At 43.6% G+C, this 21,297-nt stretch overlaps 1 protein-coding gene across 4 annotated transcripts in view; it reads right to left on the reverse strand.

Annotated features, from left to right (window-relative positions):
* The window catches only part of RNF216 (ring finger protein 216), a 172,282-nt gene that overhangs the window by 32,664 nt on the left and 118,321 nt on the right, over positions 1–21,297 (reverse strand). For all 4 annotated transcript variants that reach the window (XM_063090425.1, XM_063090424.1, XM_063090422.1 and 1 more), the window contains exon 14: positions 3,767–3,864. In XM_063090425.1, the coding sequence (XP_062946495.1) occupies positions 3,767–3,864 (98 nt within the window). The remainder of the gene's footprint in view (positions 1–3,766; positions 3,865–21,297) is intronic.

Here is a 21,297-nt window from a genome sequence, read left to right on the forward strand (position 1 = left end):
ATTTCCTTGTATATTTCCTCTTTCAGATCCTGTATACTTTTCCTCATTTCATCATGATGTCTAGCTGAGTTTTTTTGTATCTCATTCAGTTTCCTTAGAATTATCACTCGAAATTCCTTGTCAGTTATTTCAAGGGCTTCTTGTTCTATAGGATCTAGAGTATGAGATTTATTAACTTTTGGTGGTGTACTTTCTTGATTTTTTGTATTTCTGGTGTCTTTTTTTTGGTGTTTATTCATTGTGGCAGGGGGTTTCACAGTCCACCGGTTTGAGACTAATGACTAACTAGGATGTTGCTGTGGTTGCCAATTTGGTATGGCTCCCGCCGTGACTGCTCAGTTGGCCTCTAGTGTCTTGTGTGTGTGGTTGCCTCGGGTCTTGGGCTTCTCCGGGGAGCCACCTTTCTGGTCAGCTTGTACTCTGCTGGGCTGGTGGATCACGTACCACAGGGTGTGTGATCTCTGTTGAGCTTTCACTTTCTGTACAGGACTTCTCCCCGTTCCGTGTGCTCTGGCCCAGGCTGTTAGATTGTGCAGTGGCGACCCCACCGGGTGTGTGGTTTCTGTCGAGTCTCTGCCTCCCTGGCTGCACGTCTCCCCCCTCTGTGCACACTGTGCTGGGCTGGGGTGTGTCTTCTGCACCCCTCGTCTATCAGCTGGGCCTTCAAGACCCTGCTCAGCACCGCCTCGCCCAGGAAGTCTACCAGGTTTCTGCTAGGCACAGACGACCGGTCTCTCTGGGTGCCTATGTAGCACTGTGTAGATCTTTCTCGGGTCTTGTTCACCTTTGTATCCCCCCGGTATAAACCGAGTCTAGTGCCCGCCTGCAGCCTGCTCTCCGGCAGGTTCAAGCGGACCTGGGAACTCTCCTGCCACACTATTCCCAACCAGAAATTCGTTAGGCTTTTTTCCAAACTGGTGGTCGCAGAGATGGTATCTGCCTCCCAGTAACAGGAAGTTTACCGGGGCCGGAGTCCAGGGTGTGGTGGAGTGACAGTCGGCCCGCCCGTACTTCCTAGCCCTCCCAACACTGGTCGGGGATGCCCCACACCCCCAGCCCCGCCAGAGAACCGCGGAGGGAGTGGGAGAGGAGGCCGGCCCGCAGGCTCCGGAAAGCCCCGCTCCAGGCCAAGCAAATGGGCTCAGTGATGGCCGAGCAGGGCGGAGCTGCCCGCACCTGGGAAAATGGAGGCAGCACCGGGGCAGTGAGTGGCCTGGTGGTGCAGGCGGGAGCCGCGTGGGCATCCACCCCCTGAACAGAGCTGTGCCAGGGATCACTCACAGTGCTGTGCCAGGTCGGGCGCTCGCTCTGTCTCTGGTTTGTTGCCTTCCGTGTTCTCGGCGCTGCCGCCTCGGGCTGTTCAGTCGCGGCGCCGCTCGGGCGCTCCCAGGAATCTTCTTTAATGCCGGCCTGAAACCTCGAATCCTGAATAGGGCAGCTGGCCGCCTTCAGTGCGGCCCCAGCCTCCGGGATCCTGGCTGCATCCACAGCAGCCCTGGCGCCGTGTTCCCTGTTTCAAGACTCGCTTTTGCAGCTAAGAATCAGTTCTTTTCCTGCTCCACACTTCAAAGCTGTTGCCTGTAAATGAGGCAGCCTCTCCTGCCGGGGCAAAGTGGCATTGAGCCCCCACGACCGGCCAGCAGCAGCAGTCCTCCCTTAAGAGATGGCCAGAGGAAGGTCCACAAGTTTCCCGACTGCCTGAGGCCCAGTGGTCACCTTTTCCACCTCAGCTACTCCGCGCCAGCCGCCGCAGCCGCCGCCATCTTGAAAACCCCTCGGGAGTTTTTTTTTGGATTTTGCAATCAACATATAGCACATTTGGATGTTCTGCTTTGATCCACTCACTGCTGATCTAAAAGGCTGCCAGGTTTAAATATGACCCAGTGGTGCTCCAATTATGTATGGCAGACCAAGATGCTGAATGGAGCCAGTGGCAGGAAATGACAGGAGAATCAGAATGGAGACCCTGCTTCGAAAAGTAACCACCTGTTCCGCTTCTAAGAAACACTTTGTGACCTGCTACTGAGTCCCAGAGCAGTCCAAATGCCTGATCATGAAGCTGTGTTCTTTACTGGAGGTCCTAGGCAAAAATCTGTTTGCTGCTCATTTAGATTGTTGGCAGGATTCATTTCCTTGAGGTTGTAAGATCAAGGTCCCCATTTTCTTGGTGGACATAAGCTGGGGGTTATTTTCAGCTTCTAGAGGCTGCCTCATTTCTTGACTCATGGCCCCCTTTCTCCATCTTTAAAGCCAGCAATGGGAGGTCAAGTTCTTCTCATGTTTCTCTGACTCTCCGTCCATCCTTGCATCTCTATCTGACCACAGGTTGGAAAGGCTCTCTGCTTTTAAGAACTCATGTGATTAGACTGGGTCTCCTCTTATAATACAGATAATCTCCCCATCTCAAGGTCCATAACCTTAATCACATCTGGAGAGTCACCTTTGTCACGTAAGGTAACATATTCACAGGTTCTGGGGATTAGGACATAGACATTTTGGGGGTCATTATTCTGCCTACCAAAGTTGTGGTATATAGCATAGCCAGGAAGCCATTTGCATGGTCAAATCCCCTCTATGCCACTTACTACCTGTGTCATCAAGGCCAAATTACTTGGTCTCTCTATGCCTTAACTGCCTCATTTATAAAATGAGGATAACAGTACCTACCTGTGGTAGAAACTCAGAGACTGCTAACTGCCCTGAATTGCCATTCCCTACTTAATTTTCTGAGTAACAAAACTCCCTTCTTACCCTTCACATTTAAGCTGGACATAAAGTCACCCAGCTAGAGGCTACATATTGTGCTTGCCTTAGAGCCAAGTTATGCCCATGTGACTCGGTCTAGACTAATGGGGTATGAGTAGAAGTGACAGAAGAGAGCCTGCCTGACAACTTGTCTCTTTCTTTTTTTTGCTGGGTGGTACAGGGATCAAACCCCGGACCTTGGTGTTATTAGCATCATACTTTGTCTCTTTCTTTCTCCATTCCTGGGGAGTTGGAGTATAAATGTGTCACAACCCAATCACAACCAAGCAGAAGAGAACACTACCCTTATGGAATGAAGAATCAGTGAGATAAAGGAACCTGGATCTGTGAATGATCTCATGAGACAGATCTGCCCCATCTGCCTGGCAAGTGGAAAGAAACAGATTTGTGAATTACTCATATCACTGTATTTTAATAAGTTAATATTTGTAACATGCTAAACCACATAGGGAGTACTATAAAATAATGGTTTTTATTATTATTGATGTATCATTTTGCATTCTGGAGGTTGGCTATTCTACTTACTGTCTCAGGCCATCAGTATTCTATGACACAGACATAAGAAACACTAATGCAATCTAATCTAATTAAAATGTGCTTTTTTGTTTGTTTGTTTTTTTGGGCAGATGGCTCAGACGGGGATCTAAACCCTTAACCTTCATGTTACAATGCTGCATTCTAACCAAGTGACCCAACTGGCCAGCCCAAAATGTTTTACTTGCTTATTTATTTAGACAATAAGGAGAAAGGAATGAACATTTATTGAATTCATATGTGCTAAGCATTTTATATGTTATATTTGACTTCTGAAATAGATTCATGAGGCTGTGAAGATGAGGAAACAGAGGCTCAAGGGTGAGGTCAATTTCCAGAGGTCACTCTAGACTGAGGTGGCTTGAGCTTGGTATTCCCTCCATGTACTCTGCCCCCTCTGCCAAAAGGCAGGCTTGACTGGGAGTTGAGAATCAGTCAATAAGCCCTTCTGAATCACGTTACTCACATAGATGTTCGGTACTTGATGTCATCTTTTTCAGCCAGCTCTTCACAGGTGAGGCCATTATGTTCCTTCCAGAGTCCCTGACACTTTCTACAGGTTTCCTGGGAATAAAGGACAGACACAAAACTCCTGGTGAGTGGATACCTCACAAGTTCCTATTCAACGGTTGTGAAATGAGCTTTGCTTGGCTTGCATTCTCCCAGTGGATCTCTCTAAATATTACAGCAGGAATATTTTTCTTTCTTTTTTTTTTTAAAAGATGACCAGTAAGGGGATCTTAACCCTTGACTTGGTGTTGTCAGCACCACGCACTCCAAAGTGAGCTAACCGGCCATCCCTATATAGGGATCTGAACCCGTGGCTTTGGTGTTATCAGCACCACACTTTCCCAAGTGACCCATGGGCTGGCCCATACAGCAAGAATATTTCTAAACATCTCTCAATAGAAGAGGTAAGAATCATTAGAAGAAACCATGAGGAAAATTTGCTCCTGTTGCTCAATTTGTATAAGGCTTTCTGTAATGCCATGGGGACACCTGAAAAACCACAGGAGACAGATCTTGGGTAATCTTGGGTTTTAAAAAATAAAATAATGTGAGCTGCTTGAGTGCAGGGTCTGTCTGGATTTTATTAATCTCTGCAATCCCTATGCCCAGTACTTTGGCACAGAGTAAGATACTTCTATTGAATCGTCTAAATTAGGATCACCAGGGGTCCTAAGGGAGACACTCCCTTAGTCACTCATCACTCATAAACATGCATGTCCATCCTTCATAGTTTAACTTTATTTATAAACATGAATTTTAAAAAAAATCACTACCTTTTATTCTAAGACCCTTCATAGCTTATAAAATATTTTCGTATGTGCCAGAAACTATCCAATATCAATAACTAGAACTTAATGAAATATCAACCCAGTGATCACAGACATAAATGGAAATTACAACCCTCATAAGTATAATAAAGGAAAAGATGTTGTTGTTAGCTTTAATTGGGGACCTGACCTAGTCTGGGCTTACAGTGAGGGTTTGAGGAAGTGAAGCCTGAGATCTGAAAGACAAGTTAACGATAACTAGATGTGGTAGCAAAAAGAGAACAGTATTCCAGACAGAGGAATGGCAAAAGGAGACTCGCAGACAGAGCTGGACTGCAGACAGTAAAAACATGCTGCCTGCATGTGGGGCCTTGGAAGGCATAATTATGTTTGATCTTTATACTAGGAGTGCTAGGAAGCCACCAAAAGGTGTCAAGCATGGAAGAAACATGTTCAGGTTTGTGATTTTAAAAGGTCATTCTGGGTGAAAGTAGATTGGAGGGAGGAAAGACTAGAAGTGCAAAAGACAGGAGATTATAATAAAGTCACCAGGAGAGGGACTCATCCAGCAGGAGGCCCAGAGTAGGGAGGTAGGTGAGGACATGACGAGTCCTGACTGACTTGAGAGAATGAGGACATAAGACTGATGATAGCTTGGCTTTGGGAGTGTGGGAAGGAGGTATCAAGGGTGATGACTTCGTTTCTGGTTTGTGCAACCAGAGATTAAAAGTGACACTGATGGAACTTTGGGTGGAGGGAGGTGTGAAGATCCTGAGTTTGATCTGGGTGGTGATGACACATGGGACCAGTGGGACACCCAGTGGAGATGCATGGCAGGGAGTTGGTTGTAAATGTTTCGCATTTAGTAGAGGTCAGGCTAGAGGCCACCAGAGATGTACTAGATTATATCTTCATGTCAATTCTAGAAACATCTCCTATAGCTGTACTCTCCATTAGTTATTGAGCTTTCGCTAATAGGTGCTGCTAAGATGACTCAACAAGTAAATCAGTAGTGCATTTAATTATTACCCACCAAAATGTACAGCAGCACAAAACTCATTTTCAAAAGACCTTGTGCCTGACTATTCCAGGAAACTGGTGGTATAGGAGAGATGCTATCATTTCTATATAAAAAGGGTGGTGGTGGTAGGAGAATAATAGTGATATATAAAATCTACCTGAAAGGATACTGAAGAAATTGGTAAAACTGATTGCCCCTGAGTGGCTGAAGGACAGAGGTAAGACTTTTTAGTATGGGCCTTTCACACCTTTTGAATTTTATACTATATATGTATTATCTAATAAAAATAAATGAGAGAGAAAAATGAAATAGACTGCTCCAGGAGCTGAGAAGCTGAACAACTCTTTGGTGGGATGTTGTAAAAAGGTTCCAATCAATGGAGTAGGGTGGGAGTAGACACGAGCTAATGGAAAATTCTATATTTAAATGCTATTGCCTCCAAGGGATATGAATATTCTTTGGTCCACTACCTACATCCTGTTCAGTAAATAGGCTAAATTAGTAGTGTATTTAATTATTACCTACGAAAATGTATAGCAGCACAAAACTCATTTTTAAAAGACCTTGTGCCTGACTATTCCAGGAAACTGGTGGATAAACAACAGCTGGAGAACAGATGAGCTGGCATTTGGATCCTAACCTTCAAAACAATACTAACCTAGCCACCCACCAGGAATAACAACTTGAAAACAATACACAGCATTTAGAAAGTGCTTTTTAGCATTCCTGGTGTTTCAGTTATTAATTAACCGGCCCTTCTTCATAAGGGCAGAATCCCCGTTTTATAGGTGAGGCACAGACCCCTGAAAGCAAAATGACCTGGCCAAGTTGGAGCCAGTTGTATATGAGGGTCACTGTGAAGCCCTCTGCTCACTTTCAACATCACGGTGGTTCTTTCTGTGGATCAGTGTGTAGGTGTTCAGACATCATACTTCTCATTGAAGGGTCTATAAGTCCCAGAGAACTAACTTGAAACGTCTTTTGAAGAGACTATGTGGCTAAATACTGAAACCCACAATTAAAATACGGCAAGCAAATAGCAGGCTGGGTAAGTTTCACATGTGGTGCTCTCTCTATGTTGTTTCTTTAACACATACCCTTCTCTTCTAAACACTGTATATTTTACTAAATTGTAATTTTCTTCTCTCAAGTACATCTAGGCTAAATGGTATTAGGCAGAAGAAATGCTCTTGAATGTTTCTTTAACATGATGATAACCACATTCTTCAAACAGGTTAATGAGAAAGTCCCAAACAGCATTTTGGAAGGCAGAATACATCTGATAAGTAACTTCAAAACACGAAAGACAGCATACTCTGGCTATCAAATCTAATCAGAGACCATGCTTTCCATCACCTTGTACATTTTCAGATCATAAGGAAACAGCAGAATCACCATCATCCCAAATATAACAATGAAGGCAGCGTCTTTCTTCTCCATAAGGAAGGAGTGCACACACTGGTTGACCATTAAGGAGCAGCTCCCAGTCTGTGCTCCATGACATCAGGGACATTGCTGGTTAAGTTTTATGATGCCTTTTAGTCCTCAAAATGCATCAAGGTGGTTTGACTGTTCACTAGGTCTTCACTTGCCAATATAAAGAAAACATTCCACAGTCTCCCTTCATCCATTTTTTGTTGCCTAAATAATGTTTAATGGACAAAGCACAAGGTTAAATTCAATTTGAGATGACCCTATCAGGGAGCTGAAACGTCTTCATATAAATATAACTTCCTCAAAAACCAGCAGACAGATGCCTCCTGTCATCACCTCATGCAGGCCCAGCAGGCTGCAATGACTGTGAGGCTTTTAGGTCCTCTAGCAAAGAACTCATGAGATGACCTGAGACCACAGGTCAAAGTCACCAGCTTCTGTTTTTGTTCCCTCACCATCCCTCCAGCCCACGCTGAAGCTGCTTGGTTCCCGGTGCACCCTAGATTTCACTTGCTTGACTTCCAGCCTTGTCTCAGAAGCACAACATAGAAACCACTCCCTTAGATTTGAAGGGTTCCTCCAGTGAAGTCTCTACACTCATTCTCCAGGGAAGAGAAGTCGCTGACCTAACTGTGGGGAATAAAGTGGTGGTCAATCCAAATCTAACCTCGTAAATTCCAGCTCTCTGCTTTATTGTCTCAGGTACTCAAAAGATGGTGAGACTGTAAATCCCCAGAGCTCTTGAGGTAAAAGATAAGGCATGGGCATCCATCTGTTCACAAATGCTTAGCAAGCTTCCAGAGACCACAGGTATGTGGGCTTTCAGGTCAGGACACATGTGTCTTCCAACTGTCTAAGTTGCTGGTCCTCCCCACCTCCACGTCCATGCGGCCCAAATGACATATGAATGCCAGCCAGAAGGTCCAGACATTGGTTTTAAGACAAGGAAAACAATGAGACAGATGCTGAAACCCTTGAGAATCAATAAAACTTGGCACAATCCAGGCTCAGGCAGAATCAGCAGACTTTCTTTCCTTCCACTAAGGGAATCCAAGAACTTTTTTTCCCCTAGGTCAAGGATATATGCATACATCAACCAAATAAGGCTTGGTCCTCGCACTGAAAGAGCTCAGTCTACCAAGGAAGTCAGATATTTGAGCAAATCAAATAAAGCATATTGGGGGCCGAGCCCGTGGCGCACTTGGTAGAGTGCAGCGCTGGGAGCGCTGCGACGCTCCCGCCGCGGGTTCGGATCCTATATAGGACTGGCCGGTGCACTCACTAGTTGAGTGCTGGTCACGAAAAGGACAAAAAAAAAAAAAAAAAAAAGCATATTGGAATTAAGTGTAATAGTGCACACACATGCAGACACAAATGTATGAGAGAAAGAGAGTACAGGGGGGAGGGAGAGAGAAAGCAAATGGGGGACTAGGTAAGTCAGACAAGAATTTTTTGAGGAGTTGACATCTTCATGGGATTTAATAAAATAAGTATCATGACTAATGAGAACATGCATGCAATCAGTAAAGTACTTCTCCCATTTGGATCTACATCTCTTTGTGACAGCCATTAAACTCAAGTACCTGAAACAGAATCAGATCCTCAAACCAAACATTTCAACAATAAAACATATCAATATTTCAATGAGCACTAAACGTTTTCCTACCATTAAATACAATTATTTTGAAGTATGTTTTATTTCATCTTATCCTCTTAAATTTTCTATATTCATGTTTTACGGTCAGTGTATGTTACAACAATAGTACATATAATTTATAAACAAACTCATACTGGATGGTGTTCTGCTCTACACAATTTTTCTGTTATGGTGAAAGTCATGGAAGGGGTCTAGACAGAGCAGAAATGTGTCTGGGCTTATGTTTCATAATACTACGATGGAAGAGAAATGCAAATCAAAACCACAATGAGATTTCATCTCAGCCTAGTTAGAATGGCTATTATGAAAAATACAGAAAATAACAAATGCTGGTGAGGATGTAGAAAAAAGGGAACTCTTATACACTGTGGGTAGGACTGTAAATTAGTGCAGCCATTATGGAAAACAGTATGGAGGTTTCTCAAAGAACTACAGATAGAACTACCATATGATCCAGCAATCCCACTATTGGGTATATATCCAAAAGAAAGGAAATCAACACGTTTAAGGGATACCTGCACTCTCATGTTTATCATGGCTCTATTCACAATAGCCAAGATTTGGAACCAACTTTATCTAATCATCCGTTGATGGACATTAAAGAAAATGTGGTACATACACACAATGGAACACTACTCAGCCATAAAAAGAATGAAATTCTGCCATTCACAGCAACATGGATAAACCTGGAGAAAATTATATTAAGTGAAATAAGCCAAGGTAGAGAGATATCACAGGTTCTCATTCACATGTGGAAGCTAAAACAGTTGACTTAACAGAGGTAGACAGTAGAATAGTGGTTTCTAGAGACTGGCAAGGGGAGGAGAGAGAGGGGATGAGGAGAAGGTGGTCAACAGATTCAAAATTGTAGAGAGATAGGAAAAAGATCTAGTGTACAGCAATATAGAGAGACTATAGTCAACAAATTCTATATGATTTCAAGCAGCTAACAGAGGATTTTGAAGGTTTCCAACACAAAGAGGTGAGAAATGCTTGAGGTGATGAATATGCTAAATACCCTCATATGATCACTGCACACTGAATAATGTACTCCAATATCACATTGTACCCCATAAATATATACAATTATCATGGGTCAATTAAGAAAAAATAATTAAAAAGGAAAAAAAAAATAGTACAATAGTGGTTACCAGAGGCTGGGAAGGGGAGGAGGGATGTAGGAGATGCTGGTAAATGCGTACAAAGTTGGAAAAGTACAGTTAGTCAGGAAGAATAAGTTCTGGTGCCCTAGGGTAACTAAAGCTAACAATATTGTATTGTGTATTTCACGACAGCCAGAAAAGAGTATCTTGAATGTTACAACCACAAAGAAATGATAAATGTTTAGGTGACAGATATGCTGACTATTCTGATTGGATCGTTATACAATATATGCATGTATTGAAACAACAAACTGTACCCCATAAACATGTACAATTAAAAATAAAAATAAATAAATAAATAAAGAAGACTTTGATGGATTGAAGGGACTGAGACCAGAGGCAAGAAGACAGTTAAGAAGCAACTGGAAGAGTCTATGAAAGAGATGAGAGAGAGGTCTAGAAGGATTTCCAGGTTGCTGACTTGGGTCACTAGCTGAGTTGGTGGAAACACGAACTTAGATCAAGTGGCGCAGGATAAAGAGCAGATGAGTGGGGGTGAGAGGGGCAGAGGTGAGTTTAATTCCAGACTACTTATTTCACTCACTTATTTACCCTCCCAAAATTTGCTGACTTTCTGTCATTTGTATGAGATGCTGGGAATGCAGCAATAAACAAGTTAAACTCAGTTCTACCTTCTTGGCACTTATGTTCTAGTGAAGAACACAGATATTAAACAAACAGAATCTAGAACTACAATCGAGATAAGAACATTTCATAGGAGAAGCACCCGGTAGGTACTGAGTGTATAGAAGCAGACTTAACTGAGAGCGGGTCTGAGGAGGGCTTTCTGGAGGTTGTGACACTTAAGGTGAGCCTTGAAGGGTGAGCAGGAGTTGGCCAGGTATGGGGCAAGGGCATGTGTGAAGATGTTAGGGCAGCAGAGGGCCCGTCTCATTTGAAGAGCAGAGAGGAGGAAGTCCATGTGACTGGAGTCCAGTGGCAGTGGGGAGCTGAGAGTGGCGGACCATGGTCAACCAGGTGGGCAGGAGCTGATGCTGTAGGGAGGAGTTCAGAAAGCCAGGCCGAGTGGGTAGGGAAGTACAAATGCTCTGGCATTCCAGATGCTGTTGTTGGAGGGATAGCTGCTGGACTATAGGACCTCCCAGCAACCTCCTCTCTCAACTAGGGCCAAGTAAATAACTTATAGGAAACAAACCCTAGAGTCTAGATTAGATTCTTGGTTACACTTCCTCAATAGTCCTCCACATATCAGGTCATAACCTACTTCCTGAACCAAGCTGTGCCAACACTGAGCTTGGCAGGGGTGGCCGAAGCCAACCTCTGATGGAAAAATGGTAGCACAGCTGTCTTCTCTTGTTCAGAAAAAGAGGACCACATTTTCTGATATGGCTTCTGAAAGGGACTTGATTATTATTTTGATTTTAAAGTAGATTGTTTATCAGTTTTGGCTCTCTAGATGAGTTTCCCACTGATAATATTGTCTATGTGGTAGAATAGCCTCTTTAAGAAGGGCCTGGAACTCACACATCCCTCTCCACTTCCTGCAATACTGGCCCAAAGCTCTTTGCAGGCTTAATTTTTTTCAAGATAGAAATGAAAGCTGCAAGGTACTGAAAACCTACACATCTTCCTGAAGGGTGCTCTGTACAAACATTTCATTCAATCTTTTTTTTTTTTTTTTGTCTTTTTCGTGACCGGTGAGTGCACCGGCTATTCCTATATAGGATCCGAACCCGCGGCGGGAGCGTCGCTGCGCTCCCAGCGCCACACTCTCCCCAGTGCGCCATGGGCTCGGCCCTCATTCAATCTTCACAGCAACTCTACAAGGAAATACTGGACTGTTACCCCCCCCCCTTTTTTTTAAAGTAAATGAGAAAAGGAAGGCTTACAGAGTCAAATAACTTGGTCAAGGTCATGGAGCTATGGACTCAAGTCTGCCTGATTCCAAATCTACTTGCTCTTTCCACTCTATTCCCACTGCATGCCCACATAACGTTTGCTAGCAAGAACAGGTCATTGTTTACTGGGAAACCCAAGGGCACAAGGGTATGAGACAAGCTCTGAGGTTACAATGGCATCTGTGTAAGGAGACCACAGATGAACAATCAGCAAGGCATCATGTAAGCCAGCACCAGGGTATCATAGGTGTGGCAGCCCAGCTGCAGCTGTGCAGGAAGCCTGCTTCCTGGTGTTTCCTGGAGAGCTGGGAATGATCCAGTAAGAGGCAGGATGGAATGGGATTAAAGCTGAGGACACCCTTTCTTAACGATAATGACAGGAATCTGCTAATGACAGAGTGATCTTAGAGGGGACACATGTGAGGAAGTAGCTGTTCTTCCACCTTCAGCCAGTTGCATGTCTGGTGGAATAGCAGAAGGAAGCATATTTTTAGATATCCATTACATGCATAAACAAAGATAGGCTCAAAGTGAGCTTTCCACACCAGAACCAATATCAAGTACTTGACCAGCCCCTGGACCCTTACTGTAAATACTTGACAATTAACTTCCTCAAAGGTGGCCAGAACTATGATATATTAAGATTTGCTAATGACACTGCTTGAGATTAATTCCATCACCAAAACTGCTCTGGGTCAAAGTTTTGTTCAGAGTTACACTGGTAATGGAGACACTTTTCTCAATGAAAGGAATTAAAACATTTTTGTTTTCCCTCCCCTGCTCGCTTCAACCAGTTCTACTGATAGACTACCACAGCCTACCAGGCTTTGCTCTCAGCAAAGGGGTCAGTGTATAAAATGAACTCCCTGCCCTCTTAGAGTCAAAGTTCAGGCTGGGTGGATCCACAAATAGATAACTGTATACACTGAAGAAGATAATGAGTAGTCTGGAGGGAACTAGAGCCAGGTAAGGGGCAGAGAGTATGGACAGGGAGGGGTGCCATTTTACGCTGGTTTGTCAAGGGAGGCCTCCTGCAGAGGAGGCATTTCTGCTTGAACCTGAGGGGTAGAGGAGAGCTCCAGGCAGAGGGAATGCAAGAACAGTGGAGTCATCCAGGCCAGGAGAAAGAGAGCTCAGAGAATTAGCTCACCACGGACCTCGTAGCTTGTCCTGAGCCAGCACCCCAGGCTGGCATGGTTGGCCTCTTGACAGTGCCCACTCCCTCAACCATGCAACACTCTGCCTAGAATGTCCTCTCTCCTCTGGCAATGCCTACTCATCAGTTCTCCTTTCAAATACCAGGGGCTCTGGGAAACCCAAATAACCCAGGCAAAAGCAGGCACTCTTTCTCTAGAGCATTTGGCTCATACTCTATTACAGCATTTTTAATGTTGTCTTGTAACTATCTGATTGTGTCACACCTCTCTAAGAAGCCAAGCTCTTCTCACAGGCAGAGACTATGTCCTGTCAATAACTACAGAGAGGCTTGGTTTGGCACAGAGGATTTGATTCATTTATCTATTCAAAACAGTGTTTACTTGAGTGCCTGCTTTGTGCCACATGGGGATGCACTGTTGAACAAGTCAGCAGAACCTCTGACTTCAAGAAGCTTATAATCTATCACACAATGTCTCAGTTATCTTTGGATTTCTATGGTCTCGCAGGTTTGACCCACATAAAACTGTCTAAAAAAATTACAGTAAGATGAAGGCTGGCAAGACAAAGCACATTCCTCTCCATGCAAAGAGTTAAAAATATAGTCCACCTCCCCTATTTCTGGGACTTCTGCATTTTATATGGCGAAAAATAGCATAGGAAACCTTGTAGTATCCTACCTCCACCCCAAGAGAACTTTATTTCCTCCCTATCATGTATTCATCTTTATAATGATGCAAAATACATTTTTATGAGGAAATGAAGTTATACATGACACTTTCAGGTTAATTCATTAGCATTTAAGCCTGAGGATACAGGTTATGTCTTTTTCATTGTGGTTCCTTTCCCAGCTCCGTAACTCCTTTCCTCAATTTAATGAGTTAACCTGCAAAGAGCAATTATCACCAAGCAGCTAACAATCAAATGCTTGCAAATGGTACAAAAAAGTGCTGCATATATTTCAATTAGAATGTCTTAGTCAATTTTATTCTATAGCTTCAAGATGTGGAAATTGATCTCTCTTCATTCATGATAAAAGGAGCTTCACAGACGGTAGTCCCTACAAATGTGTGCCTGAGAGAATCTCTAGTTTAGAGGTGTCAGGATTTAAAAATCACAGTCTGCTTGGCTGCCGGTGGTGGCATCCCTGTATATGTCCCAGCCTGTCTCTTCCCTGTTCCCTCCCAGGGGCTGTGGAAGGTCAGTTACTGCCAAGGTCAGGCTGATAGGCCCCAGGTTTCCCCACCAGTCCCCATTTTCCTCTGCACCCCTGGGAACAAGACGGTTCCACCTGCCTGGGTCCAGTTCTCAAAAGGCAAACACAATAGTAACATGAATTCTTTTAATGGTGTCTTCTTATTACCTGATTACATCACAAATCTGGGCATGGCCAGGTGAGAGCTCTGGGAAACATTACAAAGACCCACATACTCCCTAGTCCTGAGGAAAGGGCTACTTAATCTTATTCCTGCGGATTAGAAAGAAGCCAGGTACTTCTTTCTCGTAGATCCACCGAGATTAGGTGACAAATTGGAATAGATGGCTTCAAATTTGGTTTCTGTGCTAATGCTGCCCCCTAGGGATAGGAAGTTATAAAAGCACCTGGACATTAGCTTACATCACCTCTAGGAGATAAATATTGGCTGAAAGAACTAGAACATGATGACCACAACTACCTGCTTTTTTACTATACTATGGGGATCAGGGCTTCTAAAATAAAGTGGGAGGTAAAGTTTTTATGGAATAAGTAAAAGTCCAACTATATCAGCAACAACACCTAGAGCAATGCCAGGATGTGGACATTTATATAAAAAGTTCAAAGACAAATATCTGAGTTCTTACTAAGGACTCAGTCCTGCTTTGGGCATTGGGGAATAAAATGAACAAAACGAAACCCCTGACTTTCAGGAAATTACATTGGGTTTGGGGGCGCGATTTGTTAAATAAGTAAAATACAGTGTAAGACATTTTACTGTAAGTGCTAAGGAGAAAAATACAAGAATAAAGAATGTGCTGGGGTGGAAAGAGAGAAACAGTTCACAATTATCAAGTGGGTAGTCAGAGAAGGCCTCTGTAGAGAAGGTGCTTTTAAGTAGACTTAAGAAAGGCAAGGAAGGGGCCGGCCCTGTGGCGCACTCGGGAGAGTGCAGCGCTTGGGAGCACAGCGGCGCTCCCGCCGCGGGTTCGGATCCTATATAGGAATGGCTGGTGCACTCACTGGCTGAGTGCCGGTCATGAAAAAGACAAAAAAAAAAAAAAAAAAAAAAAGAAAGGCAAGGAAGTGAAACTTGTGTTTTCTGGGGGAAAGAATTCAAGGAAGGGGAACAACAAGGAGTGAGGGAGGGAGACCAGTAAGAGCTGCAAGCAGGAGGGGGATGGGGTGTTCAGGCTGTCTAGTGCCTGGGAGGTAATGATAAGGGTTTGGGTTTGCATGCAGGTTAAGTAAACAGAGGTTAAAGAAAAGTCTCTCTACAATAGGTTTGCATGAGGTAATTCACAAAGAACCCCCCACCTGCTCGCACCCCTTTCAGGGGGAGCTCTGAAGCCTCTGAGCCACGCCTGTGACAGGCCAGGGCCTCTTCTGCCTCCACAATGAGCTCAGGTGGTTCAATTCTCACAATCTTGAAAGGGCAGGACAGCAGAGGCTGTGACTAAGCCCCTTCCAAAGGGGTTTGTTCACCATAGATGCTCCATGTAAGTTTGTGGGACCAAAGTTTCTACCGCCATGACTTTTAAACTATGAATTGCAACCCTTTAGTGGGCTGTGAAATCATTTTAACAGATTATGACTGGTGTTTTTTTTTTTTTTTTTAAACAAAAAAACTAGAATAGAAGATACTAGAGTGCATTCAATATGTCAAATACTTGTTCTTGTAAAACTACTGTTTCAGTTAGACACACATACACTTACATATGGATTGGTTTTATGGTAATTTATACCTCTTACTACAGGTGACAAGCAAAAAAGTTCAAAAACCATTCTTTCATTCAAAATAACAAAGCTTCTTTAAAAAAAAAGCATCAGAGGGTCCATTTCATAATAGGAACTCCAAGGCGGCCGGTTAGCTCAGTTGGTTAGAGCGTGGTGCTAATAATAGGAACTCCAAGGGATCACTGCCAGAAATTGAAAAACGGCCGTCTCTGGTTACCCTGGAGGCAATGCTCTAAGGAGGAACAGTGCATGAGCACCAGGCAGAACAGCAGCCTTTGCCACAGCACAGGAGTAGGGCACTGGATCAGGAAGTGCAGATCTAATAATAGACCATTTCGAACTGTCAAAAATAAACACAGCTATAACTTGGCCAGAAACAAGCCCAGGCAGATCTTGTCTTTGCTCACTGCCTGGGCTATCCCTGGGCTTCCCAGAGCTTTGCTGGGAATCTTGGCCTGGTAGGAGCAGGGAGCACACCCAGCTCTTCCCTGATCAGATTCCACTATCGAAATGCCCTGGAAGAGAGGCTGCAGATTTCAGGAAGCCAGCACTGACGAAAGCCATCTCAGCACTCCTCTTCATGTCCAGGCACAAAAGCTGGACTTAACATAGACTAGACCAGGTAGGAAGAAGGAGCCACTCAGGTCTGAATATAGAGTAGGAAGGGGGAAGTCAAGACTTCATCCACAAGTCACTAAGTAGAAGTGCTGGTTCTAGGGCACAAGTGCAGTTTCAGGTTTAGCAAGTAATTTGGCATCAGTATTTTAGGATATTTATAAAGCTGGCAGTGGTAATTCATGTGCCCAGGGTCAGAAAGGTACGAAGTAGTTTGAACTTTGGGTTGACAATACCCCTTGGTGGACATCAGACAATATCTCACAAAGGTTTATAACCTATGCTTTTTACCCTATAAGCAGAAGTTTCTTTCTTTTTTTCTTTTTTAAAAGATGACCGGTAAGGGGATCTTAACCCTTGACTTGGTGTTGTCAGCACCATGCTCTCCCAAGTGAGTGAACTGGCCATCCCTATATAGGGATCCGAACCTGTGGCCTAGGTGTTATCAGCACCGCACTCTCCCAAGTGAGCCACGGGGCCAGCTCCTTAAGCAGAAGATTCCAAAGAGGCAAACACCCATGGGCTGAGTCTCAGCAGTTTGCTCTCTCCGGAGGCAGCCTGTACTGTAGCCACACACTGAATAAACACAAGACACCCCCTCACCCCCAGATGTTTACACCATAGTAGAGGAGACCAATATGTGAATAATTAGAATAAAATAAGAAACTATTCCAAAAGAGGTGTAGACTAAGAGCTGTGGTGCACAGGTTAGTAAGGCTCTCTGTGGCAGGGAAGGCATTACTAGAAATCACACTTTCTCAAATGTTAAAGCTAACAGAAGAAAATTTAGGTGGGTATCTTTATGTTCTTGGGTTAAGAAAGGATTTCTTAAGTCCCCAAAAAGCACAAACTATACAGGCAAAACAACTGAATTGAGTAGTTGTATTTTAAGGACACCACAGACAAGGCAACAGATGTGTGACAGACTAGAAGTTATTTGAAATATTTAAAATGGGAATGGGATTAACCAATATCTAGAATGCACAGTAAACTGGCAAAAATCAGGAAGCAAAAAATAAGAAATCTGATAGAAAAATGGGTTAAAAGGGCCAGCCCATGGCTCACTTGGGAGAGTGTGGTGCTGATAACACCAAGGCCATGGGTTCAGATCCCTATATAGGGATGGCCGGTTCGCTCACTTGGGAGAGCGTGGTGATGACAACACCAAGTCAAGGGTTAAGATCCCCTTACTGGTCATTTTTTTTTTTTTTAAAGAAAAGAAAACACTGCACACTGTGCAGACTGGCAGAAATTAGAAAAAGAGTCAATGTCAAGTGCTGGTGAGGCTGTGGGTTAAAGGAAACCACTGTGTAGAGCTGGAACAAGTGTCAACTGCTGGCCACCCCAGCCCTGGGTCTCCTCCCCAGGGAAAATTAGCACAGGCCCGCAGGAGGTATTCAGGGTGTTCCTGCAGCTCAGTCTGTGGCAGCAAAGAGGAGGCGCGGAGTGTGCAGAGGAGAATGGATAACAAGATGCCAGGCAGTCTAACTAAGTAATCCTGTGCACTCGAGAAGTAGCATTCACATAAAGTGATTCAGTCCTCAAAAATATAACGACAAAAAGAAACAAACATCCCATTCTATGTAGGTGAAAACGATATGTACATAAAACTCTGTTTTGTCAAGATACACACATGTCCAAGGATGCACACTTAATATTTAAAGCAGGGTTTGGAGATGAAGAAAAAAAAAAAAAAAAAAAAAACACAAGACAAGGGTCTTGCATAGGCAATGCTAATATGTGCCGAGGTTGAGAGCATGAATAACTCAGATTCCTGGGCATGGGGTTCCAGACCCCACCCCAAGACTAGACACACTACCCATATCCTTTGGGCTCAAACAGCTATTACTGTCCCCATCCTCCCAAGAATTTAAGAACAGATGTATAATTAGTGGATTAACCTGCATGTATCAGTAAATCAGAAGGCAAAGTACTACTGACAGGGCAGAAGCAGCACATGCATGTGAGTGTATTCTGGCATGAAGCTTTCACTGATACTTCTATTCTGGTTAGGTTTGGGGAATTGTTTCATTGACTTTCATCTAAAAATGACTCAGTTGTAGAATACTATGAAAAAAACTTCGGATAATTAAAAATAAAAAATAATAAGAATCAGCACATAATCAGAATGACAGATCTCACTAATTGTAAGAGGACCTGGCAGAACTTGTGATCTTGGGGTACATGTGGTTCTGTATTTCTTGGACAACTGTATAGATACTAGGACTTTTCATTTTTTAACCATTTGGGATGAAATTCTTACAGCGTAGGCCCCATAATCCAATCTTTTCCTGATGACTCATGGTTATGGTCTTGGTGTACACTAAACTCCTCTGAGTGGTAATCTAGGAAGCCATCAGAGTCTACCAGTGGCGCAGTCTGTCTCTAGCCTGAATGTTCCCAGGCTTCTGGGACTTTGGAGTCCTCATGTTTGTTTTGGCCAGACTGTCTTTTCCTGCTTTCAGGCAGTCCCTTTTGGCTGTTGTTTCTACGCCTGGCTGATTTCCTCCCTCTTCCTTCCCATCTATCTGTTGAGGATTTGAAAAGCAGATAACTAAGCATTTTAGAATTAGGCCTGAAATGAGAACAGACTGATCTGAAAGCAAAGCTCAGGAGCTCACCCTGGAAGAAACAGCATCATGGACTGTGATGTTACCTATTGGATGCTTCAAAGGCCTTTCAGATTAGCTCTTGCCACCAGTTCAGTATGGAAGATGAAAAAAGGCAGCAGTGAAAAAGTCTTCTCAGAAATGACAGTGTTTTGGGCCGGCCTGTGGCTCACTCGGGAGAGTGTGGGCTGATAACCCCAAGGCCAAGGGTTCGGATCCCATATAGGGATGGCTGGTTGCTCACTGGCTGAGCGTGGTGCTGACAACACCAAGTTAAGGGTTAAGATTCCCTTACCGGTCATCTTTAAAAAAAAAAAAAAAAAAAAAAAAAGAAATGACAGTGTTTGCGAAACCTCTTCTGGCTTGACCTTGTTGCCCCTTCCCTGATCTGCTTGTTTTCACCTGTGGCCCAATATGGCATGGTGAATGGTACTTGCTGTCTTGGGCCGACTCTCTCGGCAGATATGTCAGTGGGGATGCAGGAACATTAAGTGAGACCCCTTACCTCGTGTTCAGATTCCCTAAGGGTGGAGCTTCCAGTCCAGGCAGAGCACCATTCAGAACAACACCAGCCTCTACTTAGGGTGAAGGAGAAGAATATCGATGCCTTCTGGTTTTACCAGATGACAAGCTTCTCTCTGACTTGGGCATATTCAGTCAGTTCTCATCCACAACAGGCTTTCTCACAAAACCTCAAACCATGAGGTTGTGCCATGGAGACCAAGTATATACAGTCTTTTAAGATCTGGTGCCCAGGTGTCGTCAGGCTCATCCTATTTCTTAGGGTTCATGGTTTGTGAATTGCTGTTAGTGTACTTTTAAGAAATACTTTTTTGTCAAAACAAGCAAAAACCAAAAACCCAAGACTTTCTAAAAAAGAAGACACAGAGATGTAGAATTCAGACTGTAACAGCAAATGGCATGTTTAATAATAGGACTTAACAAGCACAGCCTGTGCTTATTTGTATTACCTCATTTGATAAAACAGAAAAGTGTGGGATACTCACTCATCTACAAGAAAACTAAAACAGCTCACAAAGCAATTCCAGATTGTTATGATGGTTCTACTAAAATAATTTCAGTAACTCACCTTCTCAAAATGGGGGAACATTTGTAATCAGTGTTTCCCCCCAGGACTCAAGGAGACTAGAGTTCTTCTTGAAAAAAACAAAAAAACAAAACAAAACAAAAAAACCATGACAGTGTTTGTATTTTATTTTGTATGGTGGATTTGGGGAGGTGTATATTGAGACATCCACTAGACCTTGCACCAGGCAGGCAGACATGCTTGGAGTGCAGGGAGCATTGGGGCTGGAGTCTTTGGCAGGTAGAAGGCATTTAAAACCACAGCCCTGGATATCACCCAGGGCGGGTGGGGACAGATGCAAAGGGGCATAGGACGAAGCCCTGGGGTGCTCCAGGAGTGGCATCTTGGGCAAGAGAGGGAGAACTAGGAACTTGTGAGTGGTGGGCTCTTTGTTTCTTAAAAAACATTTTTGGAGGCTGGCTGGTACAGGGACCTGAATCCATGACCCTGGTGTCACCAGCACCACGCTCTCCCAAGTGAGCTAACTGACTGGCCCTAGTGGTGGGTGCTTGAAAGTACTAGAGTGTGCTTCTAAAATGGAAAGATGGCAAATGAAAGGGAGAGTGAGGAAAATGGATATGCATTAGGGACTGGCAATCTCTGTCTTTTAGGCCAGTTTAATAACATCATGCCCATCCCTCTCTCCCTGAGGACTCTCTCTAGTGATGGCTTGCAAATCTAGTACAGATTTTCTGTCATTTTTGTAGTCCCAGAGTGAAACAAATCCAAAGACCTGTTAGGGTTGGGCTTCCTGGCACTGAGAAAGTTTGATTAACTTTGGAACTGGATTAACTTTGAGCCCCATTCAACCACTAAATAACACTCAGGTAATTCTTGACTCAAATTTTGTTAATTATTGGTGGTTTAGAATCACAACATTCATGTAAGGTAAAACTGCACATTAATAGCAGTTTCCTGGAATCACTAACTTACAAAAAAAAAAAAAAAAGAACCTTTAGGTAGACATCCAATTGATATCAATACTATCTTTCCAATATAGGTGGGCTTATGGTAGGTATTTACACCTGACAGTGTATGTACAGGAAGAATACAGCTTCCATATAGTTGTAAAATTGGTAGTTATAGTTCAAATGACCATTTTTAATATGAGATAGAATAATGATTTCTGGAAAAGCTGGGAGTAGAAGAACAAGTTCTTAGAAGAGTGGTGGGGTGAGAAACATCCAA

This window comes from Cynocephalus volans, chromosome 3, assembly GCF_027409185.1.
Source record: "Cynocephalus volans isolate mCynVol1 chromosome 3, mCynVol1.pri, whole genome shotgun sequence".
Lineage (NCBI taxonomy): Eukaryota > Metazoa > Chordata > Mammalia > Dermoptera > Cynocephalidae > Cynocephalus > Cynocephalus volans.